The 27,594-nt window shown below is 45.1% G+C and overlaps 1 protein-coding gene and 1 long non-coding RNA gene across 2 annotated transcripts in view; one reads left to right on the top strand and one right to left on the bottom strand.

Annotated features, from left to right (window-relative positions):
* LOC143443325 (uncharacterized) overlaps nt 1-27,594 on the top strand; it is a 105,442-nt gene that overhangs the window by 61,434 nt on the left and 16,414 nt on the right. Inside the window, exon 4 of the long non-coding RNA XR_013112199.1 lies at nt 5,222-5,379. This is a non-coding gene — a long non-coding RNA (uncharacterized LOC143443325). The remainder of the gene's footprint in view (nt 1-5,221; nt 5,380-27,594) is intronic.
* Foxq1 (forkhead box Q1) lies at nt 8,462-11,325 on the bottom strand. Its single transcript, XM_034510357.2, has one exon. It carries the CDS (start codon nt 10,521-10,523, stop codon nt 9,321-9,323), a length of 1,203 nt encoding a protein of 400 aa, XP_034366248.1. The 5' UTR covers nt 10,524-11,325; the 3' UTR covers nt 8,462-9,320.

Here is a 27,594-nt window from a genome sequence, read left to right on the forward strand (position 1 = left end):
TCTACTGTGGTGCCTGAATCTAGACTAGATTGCCTGTTCTACCACATCCTGTGTTTGCTTTCTCTCTTGAGATTATCTGTCCAAGGAATTTCGAAGCAAATTGGTTCCAATCACACCATCTAGTATTAGTCACTGGGAATAATGGCCACTGGGAGGGAAAACCCATTGTGATTTATCGGTGGCAGATTGTGACATACTGATTCTGTGGATTCTCTTTATGTTTAATTCCTAGAAGGATCATGGATCATTCCATTCATACCCAGCACCTCTGCCACTGAGGAATATAAGACAAAGCTTAAGATGTTGTATGTGTTTGTGGAGATAGTATGTTTGCTACACAAGAAAATGAATCTTCCCAGGCTAGAACATCAGTCCTCCTAGGCTTTGCCATTAGCAAAGGGGTAAGAGGGGGAAGTCGCAGCAGTGGCTACCTGTATCACTTACTCTCACATCCCACATTGAGTACAATCTCTATTCATCTAAAATTGTATAGCCAACAGGTTCCAATGGGAGGAGGGGGCATGGCTTGGATTGGTGAGGCCACCAGAATAGTGTATGAAAGGACTTTGGTAGAGTTTTTGTCTCTCTTTCATGACTCACAGTGCAAGTAACCTGCCATGAGTCCTGCTGGGGGCTGGAGCCTCTTGAATCAACACTGACTAAAGATACAGTGGTTTTTATTTCCTGTGACTCATTGAGCAAGATAGGGTTCTGGGGCCCCAATCTGTGAGCTCAAGTACTTCAGCTTTGTTCAGGGACACAGCATGGGAGAAAAACCAGAGTCACCGCATCTCACTTTCCACAAGTCATACTGGAGTTACGTTTTGAAAAACACCAGCCCATTTTTTGTTTTTTAGGGGATCCACATTGGCAGGTTTGTCTTACTGATTTGAACTCCTAAGTCTCACTGTGTTTCTGAAGCAGATGCTGATGTCAGGCCCAGGAAAGGAACAGGAACAAGGTCCTCCACACACCCTCCATCCATGAATTCCTGGGCTCATGGGTTTGCTTCAGCCCAAATCTGGAATGAGCCACATCCTTGTGCATTTGACTGTGATGAGGTCTTTTATTGCATAAAATAAATGTCCCCTGGGGCTATTACTCAAAAGGGTTCATCTAATGAATAAGACAACTAATAATTAGTCTGTTTCAGATTGCTAGCTATGTGTAACTTCTCCGAGGGGTCAAAAGTGTTATGTTTGCTCAACATCGCTCCAGCATTCTGACACTTGTGATTACAGAATTGGAGTGCAGGTGAGGTCAGGACGCAGAGAGAGCTGCATTCATGGGCCTCGTTCATGGAGGAGGACTGCTTTCTGAACGCAAGGATAGCTAAGCATGGTTGATCATATGTGGGGTGCCTTGGAACCCAGTTAGTTTAAGCTCAGGTTTATTTGTTAATGAATTCTGTAAGGGTTCTGGGCCTTGGGCTGTATCCTAGGAATGGAAAGGATCCTGGGAACCACTTGTTTTGTTTTGTTTTGTTTTGTTTTTGAATCTCTCTTCAGAAACAGTGCTTCTTCCCACTTGGGCTGTCCTCTCTGTTCCTGTCCATCTTTTCTTAGCCCACTTAACTCTGAAGAGTGTGTGCCCCATTTGTGCTTGTGGCCCGTATTCTCTTACTGAAGAGTAATAGGCACGAGTGACACGTACAGCTTTGCTCAATTCGGGAAAGCCTATGAGGAGATGTGTCTAACTTTAGGAGTACAGGAGAGTTTATTTTCCTCCACGTATACCCCCTAAAAAGTTGCAGTTAACTGAATTCCACAAAAGAAGGGTTATCTCCTTTAATTTAGCTGTTAGTAACTAAGAAACTTAACTATTATAATTCCCATAAGAACAAATCTTCAAGTGAGAGTGAGTGAGGTATAATTTGCACCTCCCCGCTTTTAGGTATGTGACTTCAATGTCAAATATGTGTGTGTGTGTGTGTAAATGTATATGTAAATGTATATATACGTATATGTATATGTATATATGTGTATATATGTATATATATACACATATATACATATATACGTATGTATATGTATATATACACATATACACATATATACGTGTATATATATACGTATATATACATTTACATATACATTTACACACACACATATATGTGTATATATAGATATAGATAGATAGATAGAGAGAGAGAGAGAGAGAGAGAGAGAGAGAGAGAGAGAGAGAAACAGAACAACCATTGCAGTCAACATGGGGATGGGTTCCCCCACCTGGGAGTTCCCTCATCCTACCCCCTGGTAATCATCGATCTGATTTGGCCATAGGATGTGTGGGAAAGAGGAACACTCCTCCATTGCTAGTGAGACTGCAAGCTGGTACAACCACTCTGGAAGTCAGTCTGGCGGGTCCTCAGAAAATTGGACATAGTACTACCTGAGGACCCAGCTATACCACTCCTAAGCATATGCCCAAAAGATGCTCCAACATATAACAAGGACACATGCTCCACTATGTTCATAGCAGCCTTATTTATAATAGCCAGAAGCTGGAAACAACCCAGATGTTCTTCAACAGAGGAATGGATACAGAAAATGTGGTTTATACAATGGAGTACTACTCAGCTATTAAAAACAATGACTTCATGAAATTCTTAGGCAAATAGATGGAAGTAGAAAATATCATCCTGAGTGAGGTAACCCAATCACAAAAGAACACACATGGTATGCACTCACTGATAATTGGATATTATTAGACCCAAAGCTTGCAATACCCAAGATACAGCTCACAGATCACATGAAGCTCAAGAATAAAAAAGACCAAAGTGTGGATGCTTCAGTGCCTCTTAGAAGGGGGAACAAAATACTCACAGGAGGAAGTATGAAGACAGTGTGGATCAGAGACTGAAGGAAAGGCCATCCAGAGATTGCCCCACCTGGGAATCCATCTCATATATAGTAGCCAAACCTGGACGCTATTGTGAATGCTGGGAAGTGCTTTCTGACGGGAGCCTGATATGGTTCTCTCCTGAGAGGCTCTGGTAGAGCCTGACAAATACAGAGGTGGATGCTGTCAGCCAACCATTGGACTGAGCAGTGGGGCAAGGGTGGTGGTGTCCCTGATGGAGGAGTTGAAGAAGGGAATGAAGGAGCTGAGGGGGTTTGCAGACCCATGGAGGTAGCAACAGTGTCAACTAGCCAGACCCCCTGGAGCTCCTGGGAACTGGACCACCAACCACAGAGTACACATGGAGGGACCGTGGCTCTGGCCACATATGTGACAGAGTATGGCCTTGTTGGACATAAGTGGGAGGAGTGGCTCTTGGACCTGAGGAGTTTTGATGCCCCAGTGTAGGGGAATGCCAGAGTGGGATGGCAGGAGTGGGTGGGTGGGGGAATACCCTCATAGAGAGAAGTGTGGGGAATGGGATGGGGAGAGACTCTCCCCATCTCCCAGTGGAGAGACCTGGAAAAGGGATAACATTTAGAATGTAAATAAAGAAAATATTCAATAAAAAATTACAGACAAACAAAAGGGTATCAAGGGCACGGAGTGCACAGATGTCACCCTTCAAAGCCTTGGAGATGCTTCTGAGTCTCTGAGTACCCTGAGCAGCACTCGCAGGTGCCCACAGTGCTCTGGTCCCGTGCAGAGCTGAGTTGCTGTGCTGTTGAATTTCCACGTGTGCTTTAAACTTCTGGCTTCTGGGACCTGCCATCCTCCAGCTGGGGCACTGAAATATCCGACTGTTGGGATAAGGATGGTTTTCTAAGAAGATAAAAGCCCCACCCCCACCCCACCCCCAAAATTCTAGTTGCTTGGCAGTGTGCCAGTAACATCAGAGGATCAGATTTAGACCCCGGAGCAAGAGCAACCTTGATAAAGGACAAAGCATTTTCCACTACATGGGAGAAACACTTTAAGACCACCTATGTTTGATGTTTGAGTCTTGCTGGTCACTCCTTGGTATCCTGGGGACATGGGGTAATGTTCAGCTTTGGAAACAACTGTCCAATATCCACTCCAGAAAGGGAAAACCAGGATTCCAGGACTTGAAGATGCCAGAGGGAATTTGGGTTCCCACAGAGCAGTTCTCTCTGTAAGGACGATTCATTCTTGGGTTTAAGAAATTTACCTGGAATATATTTTCCTAAGTCTAAATATGAGTTATTATTTGGGTTGGTTTTAGGGCTCTTCTCTAGTGTCAGGATTTATTTTTCTTAGGATTTCTCACATTTGATGACTAGTTTATTTTCCTATTGCATCTATACAGACATGTGGACATATGTATTTCCATGTCTTCAGGCTCCCGAGTGCCCACTGTAATCTTAAATTGTATCATCTCTGGAGTCCTGAGAATTGTCTCTTAAATAAACAAGTGAAGGACTGACTTGATCTCTCAACTCAGTGTCTGAGTCCTAAACACCTTGTTTATGATGAGGTCTCTTGAAAACAGCCCAAAGTCTCTTAGCTTCTGCCTCTTGCCTCTTCAAAGAAGTATACCAGTGTTTTATGCCTGTCTCTCCAAATTGATACTTCAGTGAGAAATTGAGATTGTCAAGAACACACTGGGAGGAAATATCACTAAAAATACACATCGTGACAAGTCAGAGCAACAAGCTGGAAGTGCTCTATGTTAATGGTCTCCTGTAGATTTTGAAGTGTCTGGGAGAACTTTGGCCACGTTTTACAGTGCTTCCATGCTTTGAAACATGCACTTGATCTCAAGTTGACTGAGGGTAGGGAGAAGAAAGAAATATTTGCTGTCATCTTTGACACTGTGTGGGAATTTTCATGATATGACTCTCCCAGCTATTGCTCTACTGAAGCCCACGGGATGATCAGTTCCCTAGGTAACCCTTCTTAGCATTTTGTTTGAGTTCTTTTTGAGTGGGCTTCGCCTGGTTTTGTGTGTGTGTGTGTGTGTGTGTGTGTGAGAGAGAGAGAGAGAGAGAGAGAGAGAGAGAGAGAGAGAGAGAGAGAAAGGGGGTACTCGAGCATTAGTAGACAGATTGCAAAATCTTCCCACATTTCCCCAGTGGTTAGAAACTGGCTATCAGAAGCAAACAACACATGAATCCATATCTTAGTTGGATCATAGACTAGATGTGATCAAAAGGCTCCGTTACAGTTACAGCTTGTTCTTAAAGCGGAACTTTCTGAGCAGCAGAGAGGTCTAGGGAAGGCTGGGAAGTGTGGCCCATGTGGATGGTTATGTTTAGCTGTGGGTTCCTAAAGCCAAGGTTGATGCAGTTCTTCTTTCCAGTCTGCGCAGGAGTTGGCCAGTGACAGGAATGACATTTGCTTCTGGTCACTCGCCCACCTTAATAATGCTGAAAAAGATACGGGCCGAGAAAGGCACACTCACGAGTGCTTCGTGACCCTGGAATCTTTGCCAAGTTGAAAGAGATCCTGGAATCTGGGGTGAGTTACGGCTTTATGGTTTTGATCATGATCTTCTTGGAAGATACTTATTAAGGCCATTTGTTGACAACATTAAGAATTAACAAATTATGTTGTTAAAGCATAACAAAAGTTTAATGGTCTCATTAGGGGACTATAAAGTCTGTAACTTAAGAGAGAAGTATTATGGTGCTGGAAAGCACAGCATATTTACAAAAGGACTCTTCAGAGTCTAATTTCTAGAACTGAGGCAAAGCTCAGCTATTGTGGTCAAAATAATTACAGTGAAACAGTAACAGAGAGAAGCAAATCCTTTTACATTTGGTGACAGTAAGCGCCCTCCTCCACAATGTGAATATAAATATATTGAGTTATCTTTTTAAAGCTAATAATTGAACATAAAGGACAGGCAGTCTACTTTCTTCTTTATCTAGAACAGGGGGCTTTTGTTGGTTTGTATGCTTGTTTGATAGCTGGTATGAGAAAACAGTTAGGAGGGGCTTCTGGGTCACAGGCAGGTCCTTGAAGGTACTTTTTTTCCAAGCAGAATTTTGCTCCTTGCAGTCTGCAGGAATGTACCTATGGGACTCTGTAGAAGCGAGTGGAAATCAGTGCTGGCTCTAGAGTGCATAATGGGGTGAAGGGCTGGTCTAAAGCGCCAGCAGCCAATTTGTACAAATAAAATAAAATAAAATAAAATAAAATAAAATAAAATAAAACAAGTCAGTTTTGGGGAGGAGCAGAGAGTAAGCTTTTGGTAATGAGAAAAACCACTTGCCAGTTGGGAAATCTGATCATCTTCGTCATAAAAGTGAATGGAGACAATTTCATGTTAGCTCAGCTACATCCAGGGCAAAGCATGTCTGGGTCTGAAATCTCTGCATGACTATGGGAAGAATTCTGACTTAGGAGTTGCAGTCTCTGGGTTCTAGAGCTAGATCTAGTATCATTCAGAGTGGGACACTTAAAGAGTGCCCTCAGGCCACTGTTTTCGTGTATATAAAGTGAGTATTCTTTCTTAGATCCAAAGATGTCAGTTTATGTTAGTCTGTGACTCTGTTTTGTATGCTGTGTGTGTGTGTATGTGGATATACATTCCCAGAGGCAAAAAAAAAAAAAAAAAAAAAAAAAAAAAATGTAACTTCTGAGACTTCAAAGTGGGTGAGAGTGGACACATAGGCGTTACTTATGGATATTCACAGGTCAGCAAGGCTAACCCTGGAAAGCTTTGTTGAGCTTCTAGGAGAATCTTTATTTGCTGGTGGGGAGCTTGGCTTTTGTGTATGTTGCAGGGTATTGGGGGTGGGAGTGTCAAGACTCTGAGTCAGTTCTAGAAGGAGCCCGAGGAGGCTGTTTATTCAGAAGCTGAGGCTTTGGATTTCCCCTGCCCACCTCATTCAAGCAGCAGAGGCTGCAGAACACTGGATGCTCTTGGCCTCCACCATTGGTCAAGTTTATCACCAGCCAGAGCATCAGTATAGTACAGCAGGTCTGAAGGCTTCAAAGCTGCTGAGCTCAGACGTGGTCCTGCCAGCTTCAGCACTGATGGCCTATGCCTCTGTATTTTGACGCCATGTGGCCTGAAATAAAAGTGTTTGCACAGGTCCCCCATACCCCTCTCCCGGTAACTCCCTCCCCATTGAAGCTGTTCTGTCTTCCTGGAGGCCTAGCCCTCAAGAAAAAACACACTGGGTTTTTGATAGAGGATATAGAACTGACCATAAAAAGCCCAACTGAGACCACAAACTCCCAGTCCCAGACTCTCAACAATTCCTTTGAAAAACCTTCAGTCCCTAGTGACAAAGGCTTAGGAGGGAGCAGTATGTTGACTCTCAGGTTATTAGGAGGAATGGTTTCCCTTTTGAGGGGAGGAGAAACAGCTGTGATTTTAAAACACCACACCACCTTTCCCTTTTAAGTTGGTTTTTGTATTCTTTGATATAAACAGTGATTTTAGTGAACAGCAAAAGACATAGCATCTGAAGAAAAGAGTAAGTACCAGTGGGTACATGGCCGGCAGCTTTCAGAACGCAGGCAGCACCCTGCACAGTTAACGTGCCTAACTGGAGAGAAGTCAGGTAGAAAGCAGAGGTACTATAGTGTAAGCTAAACACTCCTGCTCTCGGACATGGAGGACTTGCTGGGCGCCTGCAATTGAACATTATCTCAAGGAGGGGAACCTGCCCTCCCTTTTCCTGCTTGGTTTGCTTCAGTTTTGTTTACTTTTTGTAACAATCCAACCCATTAGTATCACTCTTAAGAATACTGAGTAGTTAGAACCCCAACCCTGGAAGGCTTTCTTACATCCCTGACCCAGTAGGAGCATCCCCCACCTACTTTTTTTTCCTTGAAATGTTAAGATCACAGTCCAACTTTCTGTTAGGTCTAAGACAGGCTTCATTTAGGTAAATGAACTCTTAGGTAAGCATGGAAAGGCCCAGATACTCTGTGTGAATATCTCACCACCTCAGACTTTTCCAATGCACGAACTACTAGGGACCTGTTGCTTTTGAACTTAACCATGGAATCAGCGTCCATATTTACAAACAGTATCTCAGTTGACAGCAGGAAGGATCACACAAGTGTTCACACCCAAGCAAATGTTTTAGTTCATGAAAAGGTAGCTTTGTTTTGATAAAAAACACCAGCATTCCAGTTGCCCTGAAAGTTACCCGAAGACATTTTGGTATGTCAAAGTTTTAAGCCAAGATCAAGTTTAAAGCTTCAATCTACTGACTTGAAGATGTCCACCTGACCAAAAGCTGTTTGCATAGCTCACCTGGCCTACTCAAGGTTCTTAGTAGGAGATAGGCAGATATATATATGTTGTGCTAACTCCTGAATATCTTTGAGTCTAGGGAACCCTATTAATGGAAGGCCCATCCTAGACATTGTAAAACAGTATCTGAAAAATGAAACCACAAATATTTTGATCTCAGTATGAAGGGCTTCTTCTTCTTCTTCTTCTTCTTCTTCTTCTTCTTCTTCTTCTTCTTCTTCTTCTCTCTTTTCTTATTCTTTTTTTGAGACTCAACTCTGAACCCATTTGTTGGGGGGGGGGGCTAGTGGTAAAATATCTACCCCAGTCTACTACCACAAAGTGTTTTGTAGATCAATTTTGAGTTTTATTTTATATTTTTAAAAAACAAGCAGTATGCCTGGGCTTCATAAAATTTATACATGAATATGTACACAGACAAATAATATTAAAATAAAAATCACACTTGGATTCACGTGGTGGTGGTGGCCCTGGCACCCCACAAACATAATGTTAACTTTTCCTTTAAAGAAATTGCTTGGCCCAAGAAGACCACAGTTAGGTAACCACTAATAAAGCTGTAGCCGTTGCCTGCAACATTTCAATTCAGGTTTCAAAAATATATAAATAATTTAATTACAAAAACCCAACAGCATTTCCCCCTTTTTTTGGCACAGTGAAGCATTGGTTGATAGCAGAGAAAATGACCGGAATGTTGACAGCTTTCTCACACACAGTCACTCCTGTGAAAGACACACATTTACACCTAGCGGGGTCTCAAAACCCCAAACAGTAGTCATCATTTATCCCATGGAGTGGTTCCCTGATGTATTTTTCTTTTTTCTTTTTTTTTGGGGGGGTGGGGTGGGTGGGTGGGGAAGATAAATCAGTGGAAGGTGCAACACAAATAGTAGGAGGGAGAAGAAAGCCTCTATGCGGGAGAGTACAGGCCTAGCCAAGAAATAGAAAAGAACGGCTTTGATCCTTTGTAAAGTTACAAAAGACAAAGGAAACTATTCTGGACTAAGTTAAAACACTTGGGTCAAAATGCTTAACTTTAAGGCACATTTGATGGAGAGTTGAAACAAATCTCTACTCCTCTGGAAAGTGGAAAGTGCACAGCCCAGGAGCCTGCATTCCAACCTCCTCAACAAAAGGCGTCCCCAACTCCACCCTAGCCCCTCCTGCTGAGCTCAGAGCTGTGTCAAGCTAGCAGCGTCTCCACCGGGTAGGACAGGTGTGGACCCGGACCGCAGGCCGTCGCCGCCTGCAGGGCCGTGGGCAGCCGTAGGGGGCAGTACAGGTGCGCCGCGCTGGCGGTCTCCGGACCTCGGAATGGCTTGGCTGGGGCCGTGGTGGAGAGGGGCGCCAGCAGCAGGGGCGCCGCGGGCTGCACCTCGGCCCCGCGCGACGCCAGCAGCGTGGGATCGCCCGCGCCGTAAGCACAGAGCGGCAGCAGGGCGCCGCCGGGCGCCGCGGGAAGGAGCGCGGGATAGGCGCGCAGTTGCGGACAGGGAGCCGCGCCCCAGGGTAGCTGCACCCCCAGAGCCGGGTCGCCGTCGCGCCGGCTGCGAAACGGCTTGCTGAGGATGCTGTCGATGGCGAAGGAGCTGGAGAACTTGCTCGCGGGGCTAGAGCGCTCCTCCTGGCGAGCGGGCGAGCGCGCGGTCGGGGAGGACCCGGCGGCCGGCGGGGGCTGCGGGGACCCGGCAGGTCCGGGTGGGGATTCCTCCAGCCGCAACCCCGACACGGAGGCTGTCGTCCGGTGGCTGAGGCGCTTGCGGCGGCGGCGGAAGACCCCATCGGCGAAGGTGTATTCGCTGTTGGGGTTGAGCATCCAGTAGTTGTCCTTGCCCCAGGGCCGCGAGGGGTCGCGCAGCACCTTGACGAAGCAGTCGTTGAGCGAGAGGTTGTGGCGCACGGAGTTGCGCCAGCCCGTGTAGCTGCCCCGGAAAAACGGGAACTTGCCCATGAGGTACTCGTTGATCTCGGCTAGCGTCAGGCGTCCGCCCGCGGAGTCGCGGATGGCCATGGCGATGAGCGCGATGTAGGAGTATGGGGGCTTGGGCCGCCGCGTGTACGGTTTGCTGCGCGCGCCCTCGCCGCCTCCCACGCTGCCCGCGCACAGCCCTGCAGCGGAGGTCTGCGCTCTGCTGCCATCGGCTGCCTCCCGACCGTCTTGGGCACTCGGCCCGCCACTCGAGTTCCTCTCGCCGCCGCCACCTTCCAGATCCCCGGCGCCGCTGCCCGCCGCCGGGCTGTTGGCCGCACAGTCTCCGTCAGAGCCTAAGGAGTCGTCGCCAGCCGCGGACAGCGGGGATGGCACGTCGCTGCTGCCAGCCCCCTCCAGATCACTGCCCATCTTGTCCCCGTGGGCTGCGCGTGGGGCAAACACCTCCAGTTTCATGCCGGCGCTGGTGCTTTCCGTCCCGGCTCTGTTACCCCTTTCCTGCGAGGTCGTAGGAAGCGAGTGGCGATCCGGTGGCCCGCTGAGGCTGTCTTCTCCCAGGAGGAACCGCTCCTGCGTCTTTCCGAGAAAGACGCTTTTCCGTAAGGTCCTCCTCCGCTGGAATGTAGTTTTGGAGGGGTGTTGAGTGTTGAGTGAACTGAGGAGTGGAGTAGCAGAAGTTGGTGCAGTGCTGTCCTTACTCCCGAGGTTTAGAGACTTTGGGCGGAAGGCAAGCCAGGAATGAGGGGCCACCCTGAGAAGCGGGGAGCCAGGACACGCCAGCCTTAGGATTTCGTGCTAGGAGGAAAGAGCCGGCGCATCTGCTATCCGTCCGTCCAGGCGTCCAAAAGTGTTCCTTCGCTGGATGTCTAGGTCTCAGGCACCGAGCTGACGTCTGATGGCGCAGCCGCTACTTTTGAAGCTAAGAGGTCTTCAGCCTCGACAGCCCATGGAAAGGAGTCTTCGAGGCCGCCGCACCCGCAGCCGCCTTGCCACCCTTGGCCTCCCGGGCAGCATGTCCGCGCTGGCCGGCCGCAGCAGAATCTCGCCTCCACCTTCGGTCTGGCCCAATATAACCCTGCGGCGGCTCCGCGGAGGCGGGGCCTGGGCGCCCACGGCCAGGGGGTGGGGGAACTAGGTGGCCGAGGTGGCCGCGGCTCCCCCCACCAAGGCGTTTATCAGGCCGAGGCCACGCGGCGGCGCGGCCACAGAGTATCTCGGGCGCAGGTTGTTTGTTTTGGGTCTGGCCGGCCCCGCCCTTTCGGTCTCTCCAATAGGGAGCGAGCGCGCGGCTAGGGTGTGCGCGCGTGTGTGCGCGCCTGTGCGGCCGCCCCGCCCGCCCCGCAGCGCAGGTAGGCTCTTCTTGCTTCCCGCGGCCACCGAGTGGGTTTCTGCGCCCGCCCGGACTCGAGGAGACGTTTGCTCTACTATACCAGGTAGAGCTGCCACTTTAGGATGCTCCAGAGAGACCCCTAAAAGGGCTGGGCCGAGGGACTGGGATTTGCATAGGTCTGGCCTCCGTCCTGAGCTGCGCGCTGCGTGCAGCATGCGTTTTTTTTGGCAGCGAGAGCCTAGATTCTTAGGAAAGGAAATCCCTGGTGATGATTGAATCGCTGAATTGCAGAAACCTCACGAAACAGCCTTTGCATTGATCTTCTTCCCCGTGCCCTTCCTTGTATTTCCTTTCTATGGCCAACTTTCCCCCTTGTAACAAGTAAAAACCCTGAGCTTGAAATTGTATGACTCTTTTTGGTTGATCTTTCTCCTTAGCCTGCCTCCGACTTTCACTTTTATTTTGTCATACCTGGTTGGAGGCTCTGGGGAGGGAGGCAACGCCCCATATTTTTGCGGGGAGACCGTGTTCGCGAGTCTGGCTCTGCCTACACTTGATCAAGTCCCTTCCGAAGTCTTTCGATGTGGGCAGAGCCCACAGCAGTGCAGTACCCCGGGTCTAGCAAATCAACAAGAATCACGGAGAATGTGTATTCCTTGGGGCCTGAGGCAAGGGCAAGGCATGTTTATCGCCATTTGTCTCCAACTGTGCTCTAGAATTTGCCTTGGCTTTAATGACACGGGTGTCAAACAGGAAAGGAGGCCCCTTCTACTACTCTTCCGAGTCTTCCGACCGGCGCCAACTCGGTGTCAATTCTCCAAGGAAAGGGGCCTTGCACCAGGAAGGGTGCACTTCTGACCCTATGCCTACCACACCAGCTTCCTCCTTCTTCCTGCTTTTGTTGCAAATAACGTAGAGGCTGCGACTATGTGGGAGCGCATCTTTGAAGTTTATTTTATTACTTTCCACCATTTGTGAGGAAAACATACACAAGCTTCTCTTATCGTAAGTCAAGAAGCCGTAAAGGCATTCAGAATGCAGTGAGCACCATGACAGCCAGGGAAGAATCTGATATTTTGTATTATGCATTGCATAACTGTTTACCACGTGGTGTGCTCCTTCTGCCTCAGAAAACAGCCGCTTTTCCAGGGGTTCCTCTTAGCTCTAGCCCGAGAATGGATGGTTCCCAGGTCCTGGCCAGGGAAGTGAGTTAGGATGAGAAATTACCCCAGTGCAAGGAGGCAAAACATTGATTTGGCCAGGGATAAAAGACTTTGTTAATGAAGGTTGTCCTTATTTGAACTCTGAGGGTAGGCAGAACAGGACAGGAGGACTCATGCCTGTTTTATGGAGGAGATATTTTTAGGAGGGTTGAGACTCAGGCAATAGGGAGATTCCAGGCCTGGGAGCACCAGTGGCTGCCAGGTAGGGTAGCCCATCTCACTGCCAGCTCTGCACACCATCTATCTCCCATCTCACTAGCTGCAGCAGATACTCTCCTTACCTTGATCTCGGTTAGGCGAGGAACTGCCCATTCCTCATCCCTATTAAGCTGACTGTTGGGTTCGGGAGGATGGAGGAGGAGTGGAGGATGGAGAATTCTCGGGGAGTGGGGAGGCAACCCCTTCTACTTTGTGAATTCCTTGGGAGGTTGGAATGGCTAGGTAAGGGACTGCCTATGGCCCACTACACGGATTTTGGATCGGACCCCAGGAGGAAAATGATGTCTCCTCTTCAATTTTGTCTTTTTGGGATTCTGATATTGATGGATTGATAAATGCCTGGGTGCCTGACCAAATAACCAAGACGGAGAAAGACCTATTAACTATTCTCTTGCCCTTTACTTTTCAGGGAGATGAGTAGCTGAGCTATGTAAAGGAAACCTTTACATCTCTGTGACCTTGTTTCCTCCCTGAAGTGGTTTTTAGAAAGAGACAGTTGGAGCACAATCTGTAGGCACCAACAGACACTTACCTGTGGACACTGTTGTTTTCTTAGTGAGGTAGTGTTTTCCCGCCCCGTTCCTAAACATTAATCTAGAAAGGAAAGAAACTAATCTGTAAAACACCTCAGGTGACTTAGTAGACTAGAATAGACTCCTGTTGGAAATGCTGACAACTTGTTCTATGTATTAGAATAATAAATAGTAAAAAGATGGTCTAAATGTTTTCTCTCTTCTCCACTGTTTTCAGGCATGCATCCCCACCTCTTACATTCTACAAGACCCGCCATCTAGAGGTTGGGTTCACTCAGTTTAGTAATTCTTCTGGTTTGATGGATCCCCAAGAGGCTGGCTGTAATCCCTGGACATGAAACACATGTAGGTCAGCGTTATGGAAATGGTTGGGTTTCTTTCCTTATTAATCTTAACCTTTGCCAATAGTTTGTTGGGTCTGAAGGGAAAGTAAACCAAAACCAGCCTTCTGGTGGAGACCTGGGGTTCAAGTGTTCAAGTATAATGTGGTTAAGAAGGGGGAAGCTTCAGGCATAAAGAAAGTGATAATGCAGGGAGTCCTGGGGTGAAATGCGAGGCTCTGCTCTTGTGTTCAGTGGCTTTTAGTACTCAGAGAGGGCCTGGCTTGAGGCCTAGGAGTTAGATAGCAGAAAAGGGGCTCTGCAATGGTAAAGCCTAAGTTTTTGTTGTTTCTTTGTATTTAATGAAAACAGTCAAGAACAAGAGTACTTGGTTCTCTGTTCTAACCCACATCTTCCTAGTCTGGAGGGATGGTTTACTTTGTAGGTGCCAAAGACTTTGAAAACATTGAGGAGACTGTTAGGGGGTGTGGCAATAGTGGATAAGATCCAGGTAGTTTTATATATCCTTCCCCCTACTTCTTTTCAAAGGAATTTGAATAGGACCAAGGTCATCTGTTTGTCTTGTCTGGTTTGATCTGTCTCCTTTTGGTCCTCAGGGTGGGGGCATGGTTGAATCAAAGAATCCTGGCATGTGGCTAAGGTGATTGACCAGCTGCAAACTATAGTTTGTGTTTCATGTCCACACACTACAGCCGGAAGCCTGGGAACCCGTCAAACAAGAACGAGTACAGGGCTAGGTGAACCCTGTTTCTACGTGGGTATTGAACAGTGCAAGTAACAGAGAGGCAGGCCTAACCACGGCAGAGAAGAGAGAAAACAGCTAAGGAGAGTTGAGAAAAGATAATAAATAGATTATCTAGGGCAGGACAGAGGTTAGAGACGTTTGAAGAAGTGACCTGATTCTGTACCCTGGAAACAAAACCCTAATCACTGTAGCAGGATGTAGGAAGGTATTATCTAGGAATGAAAGAAAGCCCTGGGCTGCTTCATTACAATGGAGTGTCAGCTTTGACCCTGGGGACACCGACCCAACACTGATCAACATCTATCTATCTATCTATCTATCTATCTATCTATCTATCTATCCATCTAGAATTCATTTATATACTTGTAATGAAGAATTTGTAAAATATTCCAAAGTAGAGAGAGAGGTTGCCTAGAACAGCATAATCAAATAGCAGGCATTTATCACCTACATCAGCTTTTTCAGTTTTCGACCACCTTGTTTTGTTTCTATCTTCCCCACCCCAAATTCTGCTTCCCCTCCCCCCCTTTTCCTTTTTTCCCATCACAGTATTGGGGATTGACTCCAGGGCTTATACATGCTAGACCTGCACTTTGGAACTGAGCTATATCCCAAGTTATTTAAATATTTTTTGAAACAGGATCCTACTTTGTAACCCATGCTAGCCTTAAATCCACATTCTCCTGCCTCAGCCTCTCTGAGTGCTGGGAGCATGGCGTGTACCACCAACACTCAGCTTTTCTGTTAGGCTCTGATGAAGCTAATTTCAACTTTGTGTTGTTATTATTGTATCTGCAGTTAGCCTCCATACCAATGGGTCTCCACATTTGCAAATTCAGCCAGCCTTGGTCCGAGAGTTATCAGTAGATTGCATCTGTACTGAACCCATACAGCTTTTTTTTCTTGTCATTTTTCCATTAGCAGTATGACAACAGTTTGTATATAGCATTGGCATTGTCTTAGATGTTATCTGTAATCTAGAGGTGATTTTAAGTATAGGGAGGATATACATGTGTTATATGCAGTTACAATGCCATTTATGTAAGTGGCCTGAGCATGCTCAGATACTGGTATCTGAGGGGTCCTGGAACCAATTTCTCCCATGCATGAATACTGAAAGGTAACTGTATCTTTATTTAGTATCTTTGAAATTAGACTTTATTTAAAAATCAAGTAATAAAATTTTTCTATTATTTAAGCATGAGCCTTGTTAAAGATAAAAAGGTGGGGCCAAAAAGTGCTTGCCATGTGAGGCTGGTGACCCCATATCCATCCCTATAATCCACAGCAGAAGGAAAGAACTAACTGCAAAGTTGTCTTCTGACCTCCACCACTCACCATGGCAGGTGCATGCACAACGCACACACATGCACACGCGCGCGCGCGCGCCCGTGCACACACACACACACACACACACATACACACATTCATATATGTATCATCATGTGCTAGGAGACGTTTCATGCATTTGGTATAAATCCATTTAAACCTTCACAGGTTCTAAAGATAATAATAATAATAATAATAATAATAATAATAATAATAATAATAACATAGAGTCAGTTTACATTTATTGCCTCAAAGTTGATATTTTCTAATAGTTAAGGACCTTTTGCATTTATTCATTCATTACACACACACACACACACACACACACGGTATGTATGTGTGTGTGCAGGTATATGTATGTGAGTGTACGTGTACACATGGAAGCCCAATGTCAACCGTGGGTGTGGTCCGTTAGCTGCTGTCTACCTTGTTTGTTTTTAAAGCAGGATCCCTCCTCTGGCTCAGAACTCACTAATAAAGGATCAGGTGGCTGGCAAATGAACATCATGTTTGTGGGTCACTTTTCTGACTGAGCTACAGACGGCCTCTATCAGAAATAGGCTTTAGGTTAAAATATGGGCCCTTTACATGCTCACTGATGCTGAGATAGTTGTTTCTAGAGCTTTACAGTAAACAGTGCTTAGAAGGAAACATTCTTCTCAGAGGCAAAAAAAAAAAAAAGGAAAAAAAAAAACAAACCACATGTATTTTATTTGTGGAGGTTTGAATAAGAATAGTTCCCATAGGCTAATATATTCAAATGCTTAGTCACTAGGGAGTGTGGAACTGTTAGAAGGATTACAAGGACTAGGAGGTGTGGCTTTAGTGGAGGAATTGTGTCACCGGACAGGGCAGTAAGCTTTGAGGTTTCAAAAGTCTATGCCAGTCTCACCCCACTCTGCCTACAGATCAGGATATAGCTCTCAGCTACTGTCCCAGCACCATGTCTGCCTGTGTGCTGTCATGATCCCACCATGATAATGGACTGAACCTCTGAACCTGTAAGCAAGCACCCAATTAAATGGTGTCCTTTATAAGAGTTGCCTTGGTCATAGGTTTACAGGGTCGATCTTTTACCGATTTTATCTGTCCTTTTTTTTCCCTGTTAACTATCACCTCAGTGTAACTCCCTGTTTACCTTTATTACTCATGTGTACAAAATCTCAGTTCTGAGTAGAATACCATTGCTAATTCTTTGAACATTTCATAGAGTTGCTTTCACTTATCTAAATTATCTGTTATTATTTTAGGAAATCATCCCAATTAAATCAGTAGCAATGCGATAACTGAAAGCAGTTTGAGTTTCCAGTGCCAAGGTTCTTCCTTTCTTGCTGCGTTCTCTGCGTTCTGGCCCTTAGGGCTTAGATCCCGTTGGCCACATGGTCAAATTGCCAAATCCGAAGTTATTTGGAATAATTAGCCTCTAGTGACTAAGCTACCAGCATGATATTCAATTAACATTGGCAGCTGTTTTGCCCCTTATTTTTTTCATTTTTTCCCAGTTTGATTCATAATTAGGCAAAACCACTGACCTGTATTTACAGTCAAAGCTGTGAGATGAGGCATATTCAGGAAAACTAGTTTTCATCCTGGTCTGTACAACAGGGAACCGTGTTTAGTCTTCAGGAGCTGTCACATAAAATACCGCAGCACGAGTAGCTTAAAAAAATACACAGTTATTTTCCTTTCAGTTTTGAAAGCTGCCAGTTGAAGATCAAGGTGTGAGCAGGGCTGGTTTTCCTGAGGCCTTGACCCTGGCCTTGAAGGTGGTGTCTTGCTCCCGGGTCTCCCTTCGTGTGTCTGTATCCTCATCTCCTGTTTATAAGTATGTCAGTCACATTGGATCAGAGTCCACGCTCACTCCACAGACACACCCTCCTATTTAATTTGGAGACAGGGTCTTTCTGTGTAGCCCTAGCTATGACAAGGCTGACCTCAAACTCAGAGAGCCACCTGCCTCCAAGTGCTGGCTTTAAAGGTACATGACACCATACCTGTCCGGATGATCTCACTTTAATGTAATCACATCTCGTGTCCTTGTCTACTGTGGTCGCATTCTCAGGTACTGGGGGTTAGGTCACACCAGTATGTAAATGTGAGTAAACGTGAGGATGGCAGAGTTTATCATATATCATAATGCATTTAAAATATCCTGGCAATACAGCATATTAATACTTCCCACCCTGCCGGGCAGTGGTGGCACATGCCTTTAATCCCAGCACTTGGGAGGCAGAGGTAGGCAGATTTCTGAGTTCGAGGCCAGCCTGGTCTACAGAGTGAGTTCCAGGACAGCCAGGGATACACAGAGAAACACTGTCTCGAAAAACCAAACCAAACAAACAAACAAAAACAAAAACAAATACTTCCCACCCTGTGTGCCGTGTCAAATATTTGTTATAGTTATAGCCCTCTGTGCTTTTTTTTTTTTAACGAAATATCCTGGAGCTCGCACCGCAGCAGTCCAAAAAGATAGTCCTATTTGGAAAATAATGTTTTGACTGTCAGTTGGCTCAGAATTTTGGCTTTTCATTTGCTCTTTTGACTGTAAGGATGATAGGAGAGATACTTAAACCATAAGAAGATCTGTATGTGAGGCCCGATGGTCTTGACCTCCACCCGTGTGCTGACCTCAGCCCCTGATCTATTTGTTACACTCATTTTCCCAAATAAGATAGAAGCTTCATTGAATTGCTAATTATCATGGAGTCTTGGACTCAGCATCTTTTATTCCATTCTATACAAATGGAACTCTTATTTATAGACATGTGCTCGTCAAAATATCAATTGTAATAATAAAGTGTGGCTTCTATAAATAATGGGATGCCAGGCTGGAGAGATGGTTCAGTGGGTGAAAGGACTTGCAGCTAAGCCTGAATCTTGAGTTTGATCCCTGGAGCTCACATGGTGGAAAGAGGGAGCCAACTCCCACAAGTTGATCTTGGCATGTGTGTGCCACCCCCCTAAATAAATCTAATAAAAATATTTTTTAAATGAGAAGGTTTGTTTTTAAATCTTGCCCAACAAAAAGTTGACCAGCAGGAATGAGGCCAGCCTGAGTTATATCAATCCACATGTTACTTTCAAGGTTACACTCCGAATAATTCTGGGTTCTCTGGTATTGTCCAGAGAGAAGGCAGCCTTGGGTCTCCTCGAAGGAGACAAGAATAGCTTTTTCATCAACCACAGGATAAAGATGCTTCACAGTGCTTATGATTACATAAAAGCTATTTATAGTCTAAATCTGCTTAAACGTTGCCAGGCCTACATATCCATGGGTTCAAATGATAGCAGATTAAAATTACTCCAGAAAAATAATTACATCTATATCAAACACATTTGGGCATTTCTCCTCTGTTTTCTTTCTTACACGATACAGCAAGTCAGTTACCTAGCATTCGCTTTGTATTAGGCATTGAAAGTCACTTAGAGTTGATTTAAAGTATATAGGGCAAGTGGGTTCTATGCAAATGCTGTGCCACTCTATGTAACGAACCCAAGTATCCTCAGAATCGTACAATATTTGCTGTAATTCCATTCAAAGTGTTCTGGACAGATGAGCTGCTCCAAGTTCATTTTGCATCTTGGCATAGATCTAGAATTATCTATTTATCTAAGGAACCCTTGGGGGATGTGTGTGTGTGTGTGTGTGTATGTGTGTGTGTGTGTGTGTATGTGTGTGTGATCAGAAACAGTTTTGATAGTAAAATATGGGCTCTAGGAGTTTTCAAGTCTGAGACCATGGGGATTCTTGGAACCAATCTTCTGTGGATCCTGAGGAGTGACTGTGTTTCCATCTTTTATGAGTCAGACTGATATTATTTATGAACATAGGGCCCTTGAAACAAGCTCAAGTGTCTGTCCTGGTGCTCAGAGACTAGGCCCAAAGTGAATTTGTGAAGCACTTTCTTATCTGCTCTTTTGTTTCTAATTCCTCTCATTAGATCAGACTAATTGTGTAAGACTTGAAAACCAGAAAGCAAAGGACTCAGGGACTTGAGGACAGTCCTTTAGTCAGAGCCTTCTGCCTCCAGTCCCTTGGTAGTTCCCCACCTGCGCTCCGTGCCTTGGGCACAGTGGGGAGAAAGATCTCTTTGTCCTCATTCACTACACCTGTGCAGAACCAAGGGCGTTGTTTTTGTAGCAACTTTCACCAGAGTTATGCAGTCAGGCCTGCATGTGTCTGACTGTCAACTCCATTTCTCTGAAACCACAGAACAGCCCTCACTGGCATTAGCTTTGGTGGATGCCTGATAAACTGTGCGTAGGCGTCCTCCCAGAAGCGGTTCTGAACTATGCAGGCCGTCAGGCTGGTTCTTCGTACAAGTCTGTAGGTAACCCTTGTCCTTCTGGAGTGTTCCCAAGAGCTTTTGTATATTTGGTAAAGCCCAGTATTAGTTGCTCAATCTTTATGTTGTTTATTTTTGGAGTGCTGTAGAATTAGTGTTCTTTCCTCTATCTGCCACACTGCAAGTCCGCTCAGAGGCAACCTTCTCTCTTGAGATAAAATATTTGTTTAGTGTGGGACTTTTAGTCTCAACTTTCTGGAAACTATGTTCTCAAAGCTACTTCAGGCATCTAAACTCAGGTGTGGTGACAAGCTCTAAGCCTTGATGTGGCCACACTTTGGCTTGTGGCCAAATGAGACCCAGTTATTCTGGGCTTCTCTGTCTCAGCCCTTTATGGGAAGTAAAGCCAAACTTGATTTTCATCATTGATGGAGAAATTTTGTAGCTGCACACCCCAGGCGTACAGAGTAGCCCTTTATCAAAATTCCTGACTAATTGTCTACACTGGCCAATGAAATGTCAGGAGACTCAAACATCTCAACCCCAGTCCAGGTCTTCCTGCCCACCTTTACAATAGCAAACAGGCAGATGGAAAGCTCTCACAACCCATGTCCTGAATTTTGATTGGGAGAACAGATTATTGTGAGTCTGGGTTTCACTGGCACTGAGCCAATGGCGCTGAGAGGAGAGACAAGGGACGTGGGGGTGGGAGAAGGGTGTGCCACAGCAGAGGACCATAGTCCAGGGATGTCCTAAGCAACAGTCTAAAATGTATTTGGGAACTGTCTGGTTTTCCACAGACTCACCTCTCATAAACAAGCAAGTGTGTGAGAATAAAGTCTCTGGACTTCAACACTGAGGCCTGTGTGAGTGCTCAGGGCTCCTGGAAGGCATTGAGAGGTCTGGGTGAGCTCCTGTCCTGACACACTGCAGGGGCTGGTCACAGCAGAGGCTGGAGAGAAAATTGCTGAGTAGGGCATGAAGACTTCTGAGGAGTTTTGGGTCACACACCAAAGACACCAGAGACATCAGTTACTCACCGGGAGACTGGGTGGAAAGGTCAGCATATGTATGTTTCAAGAGAGGATTTTCTTAAGCGTTTGTGGATTTAAGTTTGCATTGATGGCAAGTATAGATAAGAAGACAAGCCCCTGTCCTGTTACAGTGCTGCTGACAGCTCCCCTGGGGTATTCTTTAAAGTGGTACATTTCCAGCAGAGACCTGGCTCACATTCTCCAGAAGCACATGGGGGAAGTTCGCATACACAGTTGTGATTTTAAGAGGCTACATTTTTTTCCTTGTGACCAAAGTCACTTCCAGATAATTGTGGCTCCTTTTTGATCTTCTTTTTATATCTATTTTTTTTGGGGGGGGAGGGGACAGGGATTCTTTGTGTAGCCCTGGCTGTCTTGTAACTCACTCTGTAGACCAGGCTGGCCTTGAACTTAGAGATCCACCTTGCTCTGGCTCTACCTCCCAAGTGCTGAGGTTACAGGAGTACCCTACCACCCAACTTCTCTTTATTATTTAAAGAATGACTAGACCTGGGTGGTAGGAGATATAGAAATCAAACACCTTTATTATGTTATGTGGAAGTTCTTAATTATAATCAGTGCTGTGTCAGAAATCATGGGGAAGCCTCAGAGAACATCTTACCACCAATAAAGGCACTGCAACTTTGCAGTGGCAAAGCAGCCTTGGGTGGGTGTGGTTGGATCTCTGACTGAGGACTAAGGTTAGGGTCTCTAAAGCCTCACTGAGCCGTGAGCTAGCACAGTCAGAAACAACTGAAAATGTGCACAATGACAGATGTCAGCCTGTCTGGAGTAGTGACTATATACTATTCAATATGTTCATCTCTTCACATACTTCAATACGGTCAATCCTCATGAGTAATTCCAAGGAATGTATTGGCCTGGGTTTACACTAACAAGGAGAAGAAAGCGCAAAGTGTTTGTCTGAAGTTTCTAGGCTAGTGAACAGGGACAAGAAATTTGCATATAGGGCTGCTTTGTGGTGAGTGTGGGTTTCTAGCTCTTTCCAGCAGTATATGCTTGTCAAGTTGCTTCAGTTGCATTCTCTCTGTGGAAGGAAGAGTTATGATAAAGGCTCAATTAAGTATTTCAGTATTTTTTAGAAAAAAAAAATCTGAAGAATGATACAGAGCCAATGATGTTTACAGCAGTGGTTCTCAACCTGTGGGTCCCAACCCCTCTGGGAGGTGCAGATTGGATGTTTCTGTTACAATTTATAACAGTAGCAAAAGTACAGTTATGAAGTAGGAGTGCAGAGCCAATGATGTTTACAGCGGTGTTTCTCAACCTGTGGGTCCCAACCCCTCTGGGAGGTGCAGATTGGATGTTTCTGTTACAATTTATAACAGTAGCAAAAGTACAGTTATGAAGTAGGAGTGAAATAATTTTATGGTTGGGGTCACCACATGAGAAACTGTATCAAAGGGTCTCAGCCTTAGGAAGGTTGAGAACCACTGATCTATATCATGGGAGTAATTTACAGGGATAGTCTTTCCAGAGTTAATTCTCCTTGCATATGGCTATTTATTTTGTGTCTTACAATACCCCTTTTTGTTGTTTTTAATATTTCTAGACTCAAGGGGCCAACGACAACTTTTTTTTAACCTCAGACACTTCCAGTACATGCCCAGAGGCTCCCAACTAACTCTCTTCTGTACTAGGCTATTCTGCCGAGAACTGGTGGAATATAATTTGCTTCTGGTGGAAGATAGCTTGTGCTCTTGACCTTGGCAGAGGAAATGAAAAGAAGTAGAAACTTTATTATTCTGTACTTCAGTCTAGACTGTTAGCCACACCAAACTGAGTTTCTGGAGAACAGTGACTTCAGCAGATCTTCTTAGAAGATGGCAGAGGCCTCACCTCAAGGCGCTCGAGCATCTACTGGGTCAGTGTGTTCTCTCAGCTGACAAGGGTTAATTATTGCTCTGTAGGCCATCATGACCCAGTTGGGAAGAACAAACCTGGATGAGATGGGCACGCTTAGGAAGGATCTCAGGGACACAGGTAGGGTATTGCAGGGCAGAATGCTGGTGTCTACCAGGAGAGAAACCCCACATCGCTTCAGAGCTTTTTGGCAAAGGTGTATTCTGGGGACATTTTGGAATTCTCTTTGCTGGAAGTGGCTTGGATACTGACTGACCCCTGTACTCAGCATAATGGTGCTGCAAGTGAGGGAACTGGAAACATGGATTTTGGGAAAGGAAGAGATAGGACACTTCATGTCTCTGCTGCATGCAAATTCAGCCCTGGTTGCCTTTCCTTGTGTTTCACAAGTGTTATTGGTTGGTGTATCCAGATAATCAACATAAATTGTTTAATTCATCCCTGGATGTCCAGGTAGGCATGGATACCAGAGCTGAGGGAATGAATGGAGGATACCTGCTCATAAGAAATGAATGTCACCCCCACCCTTCAGGGTGTGAGCACTTCCATTGTGTGGGCCTGCTCTGTCACTTGGCAGGTCCACAGGTGTCAGTGTATCAGTGGGTGTTAAGTGTAAAATGAAAGATATATATATGTGTGTGTGTATGTGTGTGTATACATATATACACACATATGTATATACACAGAAGGGCTATGACTAATGGATGATATAATACCTTAATAGAGTCATGATAAAATCACATTACTGGAAGGTGGTAAAAGGCAGGAGTTACATATATGTACAATATACATATATACAATGGTTACACACACACACACGCGCACACATACACACATGCAGGAAGAGTTGGAGGAACATAGATTTGAGTGTTGGCAATGCTTGTAAAAGTGTTAGCTGAGCCCTGCCCACTTTTTGTCTAACTAACTATTTACCTTTGAGAAAGTCACTGAACTTACTAGGTCATTAATTTCATGAAATATTAATTACAAAGACTAGACTGGATTAATTCAAAGATCATATTCAGCTTGAAAAGTCAGTGATTACAGCATGAATGTTCCAAGAACTTGGGGCACTTACTGAGAGCAGCTTAAGGACTAGAGGCTGGCTATTCTGGTGTGTTTGCCACAGAGGCACAGTCCCTCCTGTCTCATGCCCTTGGTGTGGCTAAGAGTGCTTCATCAAACCAGCTATTCTTAGAGTTTTATTTTAATCCTTCATCAAATAGATTGTTGGGTTCATCTTCATGTTTGCTTCTGAGCTTCAGGTGAGATTTCTCCCTTCGGTGGATGCAGCCCTTGGGGGCAGGTTGCATTGAGAAATGTGTACACACTAGCTGTGACCTGACCCCTAGGGAGGCTGGTGCCCTGTGTGTGCTGTCTTCTTGATGAAATCAAGGTGACCAGCTGCGGGAAGAGGGTTGGGAGCTCAAGGTCTGAAGTGTGGATTCCATAATGAGTTAGTTAGTGTTGACTTCATTTTGGGGGTAATTACTTAAGAATTATTTCTTTTTTATTATTATATCCCAATTGTACTAAATAATTTATTTTATTTTGACATTTTCACACTCAAATGCAGTGTGTACTTTCGTTGTATTCACCACTGTGACTCTTTTTTACCTTTCCTCCTTCTCTTCTTTTCCGACAGACCTCACTGTGCTGTCTTTTCCCCACTAGAGTTCCCATCTTGAAGAAAACATGGGATACTTGTTCTTGTGGTTCTTATTTCACTTAACACAGTGATCTCCAATTCTGCCCATTTTCAGGGAAGCAACATGTATTTATTTTATTCTTGGCTGAGTCATTAATTAATTGTGTTATACGCACATTTTCTTTATCCATATATCCTTTCTTGGGTACCAGGCTGATTCCATAGCATGGTGACCATGAATGATGCCACAGTGAACATGGATGTGCAGGCTTCTATGTGGTAATCTGACATTGATTCTTTTTGGTATAAAGCCAGGAGTTGTGTGGCTGGATCGTGTGGGAATTACAGGTTTTGTTTCTGAGGAGCACCTGTTTCCATAGTTCCTGGAATAACCTACCTTACCCAACTGAGATGAATAAGAGTGTCTTCACCCCCTCCCCCATCCCCATTAGTGTTCAGGGTTTGTTTTCCTAACCATGGGCTCACAGATGAAGTAGAATCTCAGTACACTTTACTTTGTATTTCTCTGGGCATGTTGCACATGTTTTCATCTATCGATTGTCCATTTACACTTCTTCATCTAAAAGTGTTTGTTCAGTTCCATTGCTCACTGTTCAGACCTCTCCCTCTGTTGTTTAATAATTATTTTCAGCTCTTTATATATCTTAGATGTTAATCCTGAATTAACCTGAATAGCTGGCAAAATTTCTGGATACCTGGCAATGACTTTTCCCCATTCTGCAGCTATTTCCTTGAGTTATTAGAATCCTACTCAGAACATCATTGCTCTCTTGGTACCCTACATTACAGTTTTAGCATGTGCACGAATTAGTACACACTATAGATGAGAGAAGGAAAGAAAGACTCAGAAGTATTTCTAAGTTGAATATTTTGGGTCACATAAGTAGTGCAAATGTTTTTCGTCTTCTTTCCCAGTGGACTCTTAAGCTCCTGGAGTGGCCTCCATCCTATTGGTCTAACTCTGAAAGGCTGGTTGATGAGGAGTGAGCCCATCCTGGGTCCTGGTTCCTGCCCACTGCCTGCCCCAGAGTGATTAGGGAATGCATGCTGTAGCTTCTTTTGGCCTCTAAGCAGTAAGGGACACGAGTTGTGCTACTTTGAATGATTCAGGGAAAAATTTAGGAGAAATGTGTATGGCACACTTTGCCAAGGATGCAGGCTGAGGTGTGGAGTGGATGGGAGTGGATGGGCCACAGATGACCTGCCTTACCTGGTCACTGGCACGTTATGTGGCTCCAGGAACTTCCCAAACTGCAGTTTTCTCTTTGCTAAGTAGGTGACAATGTGGGCCTCATTAAGTGACTGTCAACTGTGCTCTTCAAAGGAAAGTGCGCAGCTTGGGAAGTCTTGCCTTTTCTAAGTCTGCAGGACTTTACCCAGTCAGACTATAACACATGGAGCTATATAACATATATACAGACTATATAACATGGAGCTTAAGGTCATAGGGAAACCCTGGGAGGGGATGGCTGGGGACACAGTACATAGTAGGTATCAGCAAAGGAAAGTAGGTTTCAACCTTTCTAGTGAGTTAAAAAGATGGCCTGTCTTAGTTAGGGATTTACTGCTGGGAGGAGACACCATGATCAAGGCAACTCTTATAAGTACATTTACTTGGGGCTGGCTTATAGCTTCAGAGCTTCAGTCAATTATCATCAAGGTGGGAGCATGGCAGCACCCAGTCAGACATGGGGCTGGAGGAGCTGAGAGTTCCACCTCTTGTTCCGAAAGCAGCTAAGAGAAGACTGACTTTGAGGCAGCTAGGATGAGGGTCTTAAAGTCCATGTCCACAGTGACACACTTCCTAATAGTGCCACTCCCTGGGACAATCATATGCAAACCATCTTACTTCAAGAGAGTTCTAATGTTTGGGAATTTACTCAGAATGAATCCAGTATATCAGTTCAAATGTAACTCCACTATCATAACCAAAGACAATGACAGATGCTCCAGTAGCCTGTAGAGCACAGGGGCTACCATGATGCTATAGATTCCAGGCCTGGGATGCAGTAGAAGACTGCAGGTGCCTGGCATGGCCCACAGCAGCTGGGACTGGACCATGCCTGCTGTCTTGTGCATCTCTGGCAAGGTATCTTGGGATCATTTTGGACATATGTAATCTGAGGTGCTAGTTTAGTAGAAGGAGAATCCTGTGCTGTAGTGTAAAGAGTGGTTTAAGTTTGGGAATGAAAATATTTTGAACTTTGTAAATTGCCACTGCTTGATAGAACTCTGGTTCTTGGGAGATGGTGAAAGAAGTGAGGGAAAATGTCAGAAAAAAATCCTGCAGAGCAAAAATCCCTAGAAAGAGACTACTTTCCTGTGACCGCGTACTGAAAGGGAAGTCGTTGATAGAGTGTTTCATCTGTATATCTTCTTTCTCGGTGTCTTTTCTTTCTCTATGGCTATCTGCTTTGTCAGCCAATCCTCTTAGACATGGCTGGGCAACATCAACACCATTGGTGTGTCTCACTCACCTTCTATTGTTCCTGTGAATGCTAGGCTTAATTGTGGCTGTAACACAGCCATTGCTCACATCCCTATGCTAATCATGAACAAAAGTGAAAGCACACGGAGTACAGATAGATACCATGAGGAAAAATGACAAGTGTGTATCTTTAATATGCAAAGAGTCATTTCTGACTAACAAGAAAAGGACCAATATTCGTTTGAAAAAAGTGGGCAAAGGACAGCCACATGAAACTCATCTATAAAGACATACACGGAAGGAAGACAGGATGAGAACACTTGTAAATGTTATCAGACTTAGGGGTCATAACCTGTGCCTCAAGTCAGATGGGGCCAGTGGGTTCTCTTCAGGAGCTCCAGAGTCAGAGACTAGTTTTTGCCTCATTACTATTTTAGAAATCATCTTAAAATGATCAGAAAGTAGTCATCTGTAATTCTCCCTACTGGGTACCAAGCTAGTGAAGA

Source organism: Arvicanthis niloticus, chromosome 8 (genome assembly GCF_011762505.2).
Source record: "Arvicanthis niloticus isolate mArvNil1 chromosome 8, mArvNil1.pat.X, whole genome shotgun sequence".
Classification (NCBI taxonomy): Eukaryota; Metazoa; Chordata; class Mammalia; order Rodentia; family Muridae; genus Arvicanthis; species Arvicanthis niloticus.

Excerpts from the sequence above, each read along its gene's own strand:
- Foxq1 (XM_034510357.2), bottom strand. The coding sequence starts at position 10,523 with ATGAAACTGGAGGTGTTTGCCCCACGCGCAGCCCACGGGGACAAGATG.